The sequence below is a fragment of the Leguminivora glycinivorella genome, chromosome Z, assembly GCF_023078275.1.
Source record: "Leguminivora glycinivorella isolate SPB_JAAS2020 chromosome Z, LegGlyc_1.1, whole genome shotgun sequence".
Classification (NCBI taxonomy): domain Eukaryota; kingdom Metazoa; phylum Arthropoda; class Insecta; order Lepidoptera; family Tortricidae; genus Leguminivora; species Leguminivora glycinivorella.
The window spans coordinates 32,144,010-32,156,907 of NC_062998.1; the positions used below are offsets into that span (position 1 = coordinate 32,144,010).

Genomic DNA, 12,898 nt, shown 5'->3' on the forward strand with positions numbered 1-12,898 from the left:
AGTTTAAAACAGGCACGAATATTTGTTTATGAATTTCATGATATGATTAACCGTGTCACAGGACATAAAGCACTATTTTGATACGTGTCTCCGAAAATAAATGGGCTTAAATCAATGGTAAATTGTCTCACAAGGGAAATAACTATATTGACGGCTTTCTAATAAAGAATCCTGCGCGTAGTGAGGGATCCAAGTGTTAAAGCACAATATGAACGTATAATGTGACATACGTTTATGCTGTAGTGCTGCATACATATACTAAACTAACCGCTCTTCATAGTACTTATAGAATAAGATGTTAGTATTATTACTATTATTCAGAGTCTCGATACACACCTGGCCGGTTTTAAAGATATATGAATGTTAAAGAATCTTAAAAATGGACCGCTTTGACAAGTGAAAAAGATGACGAATTGAGATTACGGACGAATCGGACGAAGGCCATGAAATAAGATAATATTTATGTTCGCGAATTAAAAAACGTCATTGGTTTAATGTCATTGTGGAATTAAGTAAACAATTGCGTAAACCTTGTAGTTATTATGACAGACCACATCATGATACAAACGCGGTGAAGGCTAAATACGTTTACACATTTACGTAGAATCAAATATAGTTAGAGATTTTGGATTCGGTCACTGAGTGGCCAACCGCGCCGTGGATAGAGCGAAGTCAAAAATACAACGTCCGGTGCACTCATAAACGCAGCACGACTATGCACTCAGCTTCGCGTCGATTGAGAATAAACTAAGACCGTTGGAGGATACAAATAATAAATATTTATACATTTTAAGCTCTGTAAGCACGCCTACTTACTGTGACTGATACTTACCTGGAATGTTAGATACGGTTTGTAAGTTTAAGGTATGACGTATCTACTTGCCACTATTAATCACAGTGCAAGAATTTATGTATCATGAATAATAGTTACTATGAAAATATTAAAATGAGCACAGTTTTGCGTAACTATATGATATATTTTGAGATGGAAAGTAAATAGATTGCGACACTTTTTTGTTCTCTTTTATAGTTATACCCAAAAGTGGCCCCTGTGCGTGTTTAATCCAGGCCAGTACCCAGTTCTGATGTTTCGAGACTAACTACAGAAGGACAAGCAGACGGACGCACGTGTGATCCTTTCCTATATTCCTAAAGGTTCAGTTTCCTTTATTCCGTCTTATTATTACTGATGCAAAGTATAAAAAAAATGCCATTATATAATAAAATTTGGTTACTTATATCTTTATCTTAAATCGTAAATAATTTACAGAGCTAAAACGATAAACTTTAATCGGTGTCATAAAAAAAATAATCGTTATTTTAATGAACAAAGAAGTCACTGTAAGTTATCTACTTCTCAGATAACACCGATAGCGATAACCTTTGGCATGGCTTTCATTATTATTCCTATATTATGTCATGTCAATAACAAAGGTAAAATAAAGAGATCAGTGATCAGCAATTCCCGTCAACTTTGTACAATGACACGTCAGCAAATTTTAATTGATCCTATTTTGTTACCAACATTTAGTAATATAATTCGACTTTCGTAAGATATATACAGGATAATTGTTATAATTAAGAAAATATAGATACTAGAGAACCTTAATGACGAAATAAAACTTAATAAAATCTCAATTCATCAACAAAATCTTGGTAACAAAATAGGAATTAATAAAAACAAATTTAACTTTTCCCTTAATTTTTGTACAAACTTTTCGAGAACTGCTGTGATAAGAAAACTGCACCCTTATGTTTTAAATGGCCTTTATCGTATAGTTATCGAATTCTGTAAAATATTTATACCTAAATATCGAAAGGACAAAGGACAGTATCAACGCTACGTTCAGAATAATCAAACGCATTAAGGACTAGAAACGGACACGTCAACCATCTTTGAATTGACTAGTAGATCTCAAGGCAGTCACAGCTTCTTGCGGTGCAGTCAACTTCGCAATTTTAGACTCCGCGAGCTGGAAGCCGAAATATATATAATGGAATGATTAATATGTAATATAATATGTATATTTGAAACGAGTAGTTCATGTGCTCTACCTACCTCTTTATGGAATACAGGCGTGATTGTATGTACCAATGTATGTACTTTTGGAAATATATACATACTTCATAATATATTACGGATTACGGACTTTTACACAGTAACAAAGGTAAAATTTAAAAACAAATAAGTGTTCCTCGATAACAATATACGGTTATATTTTATGAGAATCGAACGCAATAATAAGAGTGATGCACTGCGCACGTATATTAACAGATATATTACGTCATGATAATTTCTGCAACTATAATTTCCATATAGGATAGGCTAATGTCACGAAACCTTTACGCTGATGTGAGGCATAGAGAAGCGGTAAGGTAGAGTCGGCGCGTTTGAAGGTCGCGCGCACCGAGCGCGGCGCGAGTAGCTCGCCGGCGCGCCAGTCGCATGCGCGGGAACCGCAACCACTCGACGTATGAATTGTTACCGTCCTTGTTTTAAACAATCCATATTTACCACGCCATTTACCGGCAAAACAACGCTGTTGGCCAATCTAATAGTGCATCAACAACGCCGATAAGGACACAACCTGAACTACTTGGCAAATCCAATAGTGCATCGTGACTCGTGCCGAACTTTTATTGACATATTGAAGTTTATGTTCCAGGTGTAATATTCAGTTAACTGAGGAATTCCATTTTATGTGGTGAGTACCATTCAATTTAGCTACCTATAGTCTGCAACTATAAAACGATTATGAATGCACGAAAGCTTTTATTTAGTCTAAACATCAATGTTGAAAGTAAACAATACGTATCTGCGACAATGTATTTGTTTCAAAGAACTCTTTAGATTATCAGAATAATCTATGAATTGTTTTGATAGATTTATGCAATTAACATTTTTGTGTACTTGTTGAACATAATAATTAATAATACTAGATAGTCTCAATAATATAAACACTAAAGCAGCTCTGTTTATTACTATTTCACGGTTACATACGAATTTTGACACGACTATTTTTTTCTTTCAATGAACCACCAAAGTTGAAGTAATCAAAATTGAACAAACCGAATCACACGCAGGCTGTACCGCAAACTTGCTATATACAATTACAAATACTGCTCGCAGGTATTCTATAATTAACTAAATAAATGGAGCATTCAGCATAGTAAGCACCTTTGACAAAGCAATGTAGGTACTGTAATGGGTAGGTACCGGCGAAGTAAATAAACAAAGAATTCGTTGAGTCCACTTTTAAGAAGCGCCACTTAACCGCCTTTCAGCATAATAAATAAAAGACGAATGATCAAATGTATACCTGTATGATGTAGTCGCATTTCAATACCATTAAATTATTTTGGCTGCCACTAATGAATGTCCCATCACAAGGTTTCTCTATTCAATATTTACTACTCAAATTGAAGTGTTGGTTGACACAGAGTCTTTTAGTTCGATGATTAAGATTTATACATACCTATACGTTACAATAGCATACTTGCTTAGCTACGATATTTCAAATAAACATAGAACAAAGAAGAAAATGCACATGAGCTTTATAGTGAGCAAGAGCAAATCGGGAAGCCGACAGTTATGAGTTAATTCAATAATACGGTCGGGTACCACCGTCCACGTAATTAGCTGACCATTCGTAGACCTTACTGCAATGGCATTCGTGCTACTCTTGATTCTGTATATTGTTGCTGCTAGTAACTGTACGTCACACGATCAAGCACCAACGTGCTGCTAATGTACGAGATAACGGAGATTCATGGATTACGCACTAATATTTCTGAAAGGAGCAACACTATATTTAGCCGATTTCAACTAACAGAGTAGCCAATGGTGCCGAATATTAACTGACTTTAAGGAATTATCATTCATCATAGGAGCCGCGGCTCCGCTTCGGCAACTAATAACTTTAAGGAATTATATGAAAAAAAATCGATTTATTTTGTGGTGATACGTTGCTGCTCTTCATACATTACTCATTGGCTGTCTCATATATCACGTTACGTGTGTGCTTAGTACGTTTATGCTGTCTGATTCAGGTAGAGCATAATTATTCTTCACAACCACGCGCTTGTAACCTGCCTTCAATTTATATCACACTAGAATTAACCAAATTGCAAACTCTAAACAACTCGTACCTGTACCTACCTATTATTAGCATCATGCCTACTGTAAGCGCTGCTAAATTGAAACTTACCTACAATCGTTAACTTCAGTATGTATTAATAAATGATAGACGTCAACCAATATAAAATTACGTTCAATGTTAAAATCATTTATATCGATGAGATGATACGACCGTTCAGTGATGCAACTTTAGGATCCACTCTTCACATTGTGGTAAACATGTTAATTACAAGTCAAAATTGTTAATATTTTTAATTCGATTATTTAAATTGGAGTAAAGCGGAAGGCGGTGACATTCTTAACTTTATAAATACTTGCTTAATGGAGACCCTTTATCTGATGTGGCACTGATTGCGACAAAAGGAGCCGGTAATTTGCAACCTACACCATAGATTAAATGGGTCACAAGAGGCCGACCTGCCACTGGACACCTTTAATGCAGAAACAGAGTTCAGCATTTAACCTTTTGAATTACGGACGATACATTCATCACGCTACGTGCGTGTAACGTGCTTGATGACTTCGTGTTGTTGTAATTGTACATATCTTAAGGACGAGTATAATGAAATATGTAAAAGTTTCGGATGTTACTTATTTTTAGTAGGTAATTAGACATCAAATGCATATTAACGATGAAGAGTAGATTTCCTTGGTATTTTAAACGGTTTTTACGTCTTTGATCAGTTTTAAGTCCGGTCTCAATTGTACGGTCAATTAATTTTTTTATTATTTATTTTTTTATTTAATACTAGTACTTTCACATTAGTCGATTGGTTTGGTACCTAATACCTATGTTACGTTCAGGGCATTTCATGCTTCACACCTCTTGGCTTTTATTGAGCTACATATGTCATGTCAACGGACAATATTATTCTAGAAATCTTATATCTGCGACTTTGAGGACCTTTCCCAGCTTATGAGCTGAGTAATATTACTCGTCGATTAAAATTTGTTCTGAATAACTACTGAAAATGCTTATTCCTGGAACCAATGGAATTTATTCTGGAATGTTTACTATTCGCTGTAATTAATCAGAAAAGTGTTGTTTTTGTTACTTGAAATTGTAAAGCATAGAAAAACAGACCTATTTCCCTCATTATTAGTTTTTAAAACAAAGTAGATATCGAAAAGATTTTCCGAGAAATAGGGGCACCTGGAACTGGAATCTTATGGAATTTCTGGATTTACCTGGAACCGGTCGCGTCAGTCTACATTTGTTTACCTTAAAATAAAAACTTATGATGGGATGACGTGCGGCCGTAACTCAAACTCTATACTAACTTAACTTTGATCTCTAAAATTACGTTCGAATACGAGATAATGATGTACTTGTACATATGTGTAAATAGATTATATGAATGTAAAAATAATAATACCTACTAGTTAAAACTTGAAACCAATCACAATGGTCAATGCCGTAAACGAAAATCATATAAACTTTAGGGATGCAAATAAAAAATGAATGAGATTTGTTCCAGTTTGTAATGTTTATAAAGCCTGCCTGAGAACAATAGCTTTATTTTTATTGCCTTTCTAACATTTCTTTCCCACTTGATTGCGAAAGGCAGTGGTCGTATAGCTTTGAGTTACACTAGTATGGTTTCTAACAACTTAAACTTCAGTTTTGTAATGGCTTAGTTATTTTTCAAACCTGGAAATACCTTTGCCTACCTAAAACTGAGTTCCAGACGAATGAATAGCGAGTTGAATTTATATTTTATTCACTAATAAAGTTGCAATAATTAAGTATATACTTATTAGGTAATTAGTTAGGTAACAGTAATAAGAATAAAGTGGATGTACATATGAAGCAAAAACAAGCTCCATGAATCAACGGTACGGCAGCATATTATAGCTGCTTATCTCAAATTGCTAACTGTACGTACACCTTGACTAGCCTTTGTGGCTCGATACCTATATAAATCAGACCAGCCTGTGAGTGTGCATATCTGATAACGCCATTGCGATAACGATACTGAACGTGACTCAGTTCGACTTGAATCGCTCATCAAGCCATTACTTTAATAACAAAAATTAACACATTCGTCTAACAACGTGGTACCTACATGTTACAAGTATTGCAGTAAAAGTGTAAGTTAATATGATAGCTATTGAACTAACAATCTAATCAGAATTTTCAATATATTTACATATACATATGATTCGTGACGATGTTTCATCAACATACATACAAAAGAAGCGTATTTCCCGAGTCGTCGTTTAATTGTTCGGATTACTTATAACGTCGTCGCATTGACAACAGTGTCTATTACATATAGCCCAAATTTTACCAAACGGGGATGAGACATTTATTTTAATTATAAAAAGGAAGCTCTATTTTCTGATGATAAAATGAATAACATTTGTGTTGTGGATTACAGGGGCCGAGTAAGGAGTGAGATGGTGACGTGATACAAGGAGCATGCGTTGGGCGACGTTGTGGTCAATCCTGGCGGTGCTGGCGGCACGCAGCCTCGCTCAGTTCGCCACGCCCACCGCCTGCGAAGACGAGTCTTGCCGATGTGATGCATTCACGAGAGTTATATGCAACTGTACCAAGGACTATGATGTAAGTTTCATATAATTCATGTTAGTACCTATCGTAAATGAAAATCTGCGTGATGATGCAGATATAGATAGGGAGCGTAGGGTGCTAGCGATAAGGGCGAATATGATAGCACATAGGTTCAGAGGATGCACAGTGTAGGATACACATTGTACTTCTCTTTATACTAGCAGCCTATGGGCTAACTATTCGCAAAGCTCGATTAGTGCTCTCCGGGTCCAGTTCAACAACGCCTTCTGAGTGCTGTTGCAGCTGCCACGCTTCTGTAGAGCGTCGAGTATGTTTGCGGACGCTCAAGTAGACGGTTTCTATAACTTATGTTGTAATTAGGTACTAAGGCAACCAACATAGTGCTAGTATTTAGGTGTAATTTAATTAACCGATTTTTATTTTATTTATTTATTATAATTTTTTTAGCCCTTTCTAATAGCTTTTTTATATACCAGGAGGTAACGTTGCGACCGGACGGTGCCTACAGGGTCCCGTCTACGACGACTGGGATCGTCATCGACGGATGTGCCCGTGTTTACTTCCTGCCGGACATGGCTCGTAATCTCATCCAGCTTCGAAACATTGAGCTTCGGAACGTACGCCATGTCTACATACACGACAGAGCATTAGCGTGGTCGCCATTTTCAAGTGAAAGTGATATGAACCCCGGAATCCGGATTTTTATACATAACAGTACCATTAACGAAATATCTTCGCATGCCATACAAGGAAGAGTGAATGATATAATAATTAGTAAGTGTAAAATAAATGTGATCAAGCCGTACGCGTTCTCTAGTCTTACCGGAGTTAAAAGTGTTCAATTAATAGATAACTTATATGAAAATATTGAAACTCAAGCTTTCAAAAAATTTAGTACAGTCAATTTTCTGTTTCGTGGAGGCTCTGTCGGAACCTTACCGAGCAGATTTATGTCGGACGTGGAAGTGAGCGATCTTTTTAGAATAGACAGCGTAAGCATAAGGTATGTTTACAGCTTGTCTTTTATTGTAAATTCACCAAAGAAAGTTATTATAGAGAATAATGTAATTGATACTTTAGAAGGAGATAGTTTTCATATGAATGCCAGGGGACCCATTACATTCAGAAATAATAGCGTGAGAACCCTTCGTAAAGGTGCTTTTCTCGGGCTGACTGCGGACATCGATATCGTTTCAGTGATGGGTCTTCAAGAATTGGTTATTGATAACAATACGTTTACTGAATTGACTCCGTCTTCACTAACATACAATCGGACATCTTTGACCATGCGCATAGACGGCCTCAACTTGAATACAACTTGTGGTTGTGAATTGCAAAAAGAATGGGGCGCCGTGATGCGAGAACAAGGAGGTACGCTATCCTGCTGGTATTCCCTTGAAGAACATTTTGCGTCGATACCGACGTACGTAAACACTCGATGCGGGACGTATAAGCAAATATACTGGATATTCATAGTTGTGGGCGTCATTTTAATTGTACTTCTCGCGGGTATAATTACATTTTGTATAGTTAAGAAAGAAAATGAGAAAAAGAAGAAAATGCAAATGATAATGCCAGATGGAAAAACGTATCGAGAAACTGAGTTTCACATAGTAGTGGAACGAGCCGAACTTCTCACCACCGACTTGTGAACCGGAGCAAATATTGAGGTCAATTGATCTGCTAGGTCCTCTCGTGAGTCTAGTGATTAATGATAAGTGGACATTTCAACAAATAGTTTGCATAGATTACATGTTATGACGACATTTATTTATTTACTAATTTAGTATGTTATCGCTCTACCTCAAAGCGTAAGGTAAACATTGTGCCAATTTAGGATTTATGCGTAGTTATAAGTATTATCCAACCAATTATATTATGTTATAATATTTGTTATGTGCAAAGCAATAAAAAGCTACTATGCCATGTATTTTTATTATTTAGAAAATATAAATTTAAGATTATCTGACGATATTTTAAAAAGCGCCTTAAGGAAAAAACAATATTATTATTTCCAGATAGACAATAACCACCAAAATATGAATAAAAATCCGTTTTTGAATAAATAAGTTAATGCATGCGATTGTCAGAATGTTTGTCATGTCTCGATGCGATGGTGTATTTTTTTACTTTGTTATTTTTTTTTTATTGCGTGTAACACGTTGGCAACTAGCATTTTAGTTCAAGTAATTTCATTGCCAAGCGTAAAGTTAAACATGCACAGCGAGGAACCATAAATATTGTCTTTTATTAACCAACTAGTTTCTGCTCGAGAATTTGTTACTGGATGGGGTTACCGAATGATGATGATGATGTTAATTGCTGAATCTGTTGCCTACATGTACTTTGCTAGGTTCAAAACTATCTCCGCACTATACCAACTGTCATCTCGATCAGTTTATCCGTTTGAGCACAAAGAGGAAACATACAGAGTTACTAGGAAGAGTAGAAAGTTATGAGTTAGTAGGGACGAGACAGATTCAAATCCGTCTTCAGGAGTAAATAAACTTGATCTACAATTTGTTTTTTTTTTTATCCGTAACTAGCTTTTACCCGCGGCTTCGCCCGCGTAATAAAAGTATTCATTAAGATTTTCATTTGGATCCGTAGGGACCGTAGGTTTCTCTGTAGGTATATTTATCTGCGATTATTTCGATTGCACATAATACTTTTGCTTGCAATGATTGTAGAAATATTACACATCGACCACAGCGTGGGTAATTCTATATACGCTGGGGAAACCTTTATAAACATCCCACATAGCCCGTATTTCGAGACTATGATCGGTGGGTAAAAAGTACTTTTTTCTATTATCCCTTACAATTTTTTACATTTTGCTTATACTTATCTCAAACGTAATCTTCAAGCAAGCAAACAACGATCGTCTTAGAGCACATTGATTGTAAGAGACCGCCGACCGATTATCCGTATCCCGATAACGACCCATATTATCCGTATCCGTATCCGTATCCGTATCGCTATCGCTATCGCTATCGCTATCCCTATCGCTATCCCTATCGCTATCCCTATCGCTATCGCTATCCCTATCGCTATCCCTATCGCTTTCCCTATCGCTATCCCTATCCCTATCCCTTATCAAGATGTTTAATGATATAACACTTTAAGTTCTCGCGCTTTGTACACATATTTAAAGTCACATACAGGTCGAACGCGATTAATTAACATTATTTTTACCTTTTTAGGGTTCCGTACCTCAAAAGGAAAAAACGGAACCCTTATAGGATCACTTTGTTGTCCGTCTGTCCGTCCGTCCGTCTGTCAAGACCCTTTTTCTCAGGAACGCGTGGAGGTATGAAGCTGAAATTTATATCAATTACTCAGGTCTACTGTCCCTTGAAGCTGTGAAAAAATCAAACTTCTAAGCCAACGCAATCAAAAGATTCAGCAGTTTATGCCGCAAATTTTCGACACTTGCAAGAGAATCAAAACCTACAGGGTGCTTCCCGTGAACTCAGAATCTTGAAATTTGGTACGAAGCAACGTCTTATAGCATAGATAAAGGAAAAATTACGAAAACCATACATTTTTAGTTACATCACATAATATATTTTTTTTTAATAATTTTAACCTTACTACCCATTTCCTCATAAACGCGTAGAGGTATTAAATTGAAATTCATACCAAATACTCAGGTCTATAATACCTTTAAGCTGTAACAAAATCAAACTTCTATGTCAACGCAATCAAAAGAAACAGCAATTTAAGCTGCATATTTTGAAACTCGCAAGTACTCGCAAGGGAATCAAAACCTAAAGGGTACTTCCAGTCGACCTAGAATCTTGAAATTTGGCATGAAGCAACGTTTTATAGCACACATAAAGGAAAAATTCCGAAAACCTTAAATTTTTAGTTACATTACAAAATATATATCCATACTAATATTATAAATGCGAAAGTAACTCTGTCTGTCTGTCTGTTACGCTTTCCCGCTTAAACCACGCAGCCGATTTTGATGAAATTTGGAACAGACAATCTTTATACCCTGAGACAGAACATAGGCTACTTTTTATTTCGAAAAAAAGGGATGAAGGGGTTGAAAAAGAGGTTGAAAGTTTGTATGGGATTTCTTAATTTTAAAAATAAGAAATCATTAAACATATATTTAAAGTCACATACAGGTCGAACGCGATTAATTAACATTATTTTTACCTTTAAAATAAACATGGTGGGAAATAAACATTAACTAAAAGCGGGTAGATTATATTTATTTGTCTACCCCGAACATTTATATAAATTAATATCGGGTAGTTTTGTGTTGTTTACATCTCCGGTGACATTTTGCTGGGACGTCAGTCTTCCGCGACCACGGCCAGTGCAACCTGGCCGAAACGTTGGGAAAAAAGGTAAAAATAATGTTAATTAATCGCGTTCGACCTGTATGTGACTTTAAATATGTGTACAAAGCGCGAGAACTTAAAGTGTTATATCATTAAACATCTTGATAAGGGATAAGGATAGGAATAGAGATAGGGATAGCGATAGGGATAGCGATAGCGATAGGTATAGGGATAGGGATAGCGATAATGATAGGGATAGCGATAGGGATAGCGATAGGGATAGCGATAGGGATAGCGATAGCGATAGCGATAGCGTTAGCGATAGCGATAGCGATAGCGATAGCGACAGCGTTAGCGTTAGCGATAGCGATAGCGATAGCGATAGGGATAGGGATACGGATACGGATACGGATACGGATACGGATAATATGGGTATCGTTAGAGGGATACGGATAATCGGTCGGCGGTCTCTTACAATCAATGTGCTCTAAGACGATCGTTGTTTGCTTGCTTGAAGATTACGTTTGTGATAAGTATAAGCAAAATGTAAAAAATTGTAAGGGATAATAGAAAAAAAGTACTTTTTACCCACCGATCATAGTGTCGAAATACGGGCTATGTGGGATGTTTATAAAGGTTTCCCCAGCGTATATAGAATTACCTACGCTGTGGTCGATGTGTAATATTTCTACAATCATTGCAAGCAAAAGTATTATGTGCAATCGAAATAATCGCAGATAAATATACCTACAGAGAAACCTAAGGATCCAAATGAAAATCTTAATGAATACTTTTATTACGCGGGCGAAGCCGCGGGTAAAAGCTAGTTTTTTAATAAATATGTGACAATCCATAAGAAAAGGGCCCTTATGGCGGTTTCTAGTTACGGAGATATCGACGTTTTTGTAAAATCGTTCGAAATTATCGATTTTTGAATTTATGCAAAATAGTAAAATATACGAATAGACGTGCAATTGTAGCTTGGTTTCAGTAGTGTACGTTAAGTATTTCTATATTAAAATTCAGCTCAAAGTTTAGTAGAAAAGGGCCCTTATGCCAGAGCGCGTTCGAAAATATGAAAACTGTTGTTAAAAAATGTTGTAATTACTTACAACTTTTGTTTATAAGTTAGTTTATGTTATATAGGTACGATTCAATGAAGTACTTTGATACCTAATTTAAAAATTACCCGATTTAGGTACCTAGTCGTCACTTTAAAATAAAAATCTTACTCGTGAGTAGCTACTAAGTGCAATCTGACTTCAAACCTCACTCGGCGGCGTGTCAAAGCGAAGATGTTCTTCCTTTGACTAATGCCGCCGTTACCACTGTCTCTCTCTTACTCGCGACACTTCGCACGCCGCGCTGATTAATGATCAAGATTTTAAGTTTACTTCATATAACATTTTTTCTTTGGTATTCTGTTATAATACAAGATAAGTAACTAAAATAATAAAATACATTAGCAATGAGTAATTTTTATCTGTGATGGTCATAAGGGCCCTTTTCCCAAATGTATGGGAGTCAATAATTTGTGATTTTTATGTAACTTTAAAAATTTATAAATAAAAAAATAAGACATGCAGAATAATTCTGACACTTTAGTTATAAATGTGTAGACTGATTAAATATAATTTAGAAGTCTCTATACGAACATTATTATTATTATAGGAGCAGATGTTAAATATTCTAATTGTGATATTCTGATTAAAATATACATATTTAATGAACCATGGGATTTTATTTCTATCCTTAAATGTAAGTTGAAACATATATAACTATGTACTATAGTTCAGATAGCAACATATTAGAAGAAAAGCCAAAAAAATATGTTTTCCTAATTTTTTCTTATAAGCGACTTGCCCTAATCAAAGCTCGATTTTTCATGATCTGGAAGTCGATGAAACACAATCACAACTGATTCTC

The 12,898-nt window shown here is 35.8% G+C and overlaps 2 protein-coding genes across 3 annotated transcripts in view; one reads left to right on the forward strand and one right to left on the reverse strand.

Annotated features, from left to right (window-relative positions):
- LOC125240457 (E3 ubiquitin-protein ligase MYCBP2) overlaps positions 1–12,898 on the reverse strand; it is a 111,309-nt gene that overhangs the window by 72,797 nt on the left and 25,614 nt on the right. The window lies entirely within an intron of this gene.
- LOC125241750 lies at positions 2,432–8,600 on the forward strand. 2 transcript variants are annotated; one of them, XM_048150364.1, is made up of 3 exons: positions 2,432–2,705; positions 6,520–6,707; positions 7,151–8,600. In XM_048150364.1, the coding sequence occupies exons 2-3, from the start codon at positions 6,561–6,563 to the stop codon at positions 8,324–8,326; spliced, it is 1,323 nt and encodes a 440-aa protein (XP_048006321.1). In that variant the 5' UTR covers positions 2,432–2,705; positions 6,520–6,560; the 3' UTR covers positions 8,327–8,600. The 2 variants fall into 2 exon arrangements, with proteins under 2 accessions (XP_048006321.1, XP_048006322.1); XM_048150365.1 differs by lacking the exon at positions 2,432–2,705 and adding an exon at positions 6,103–6,229.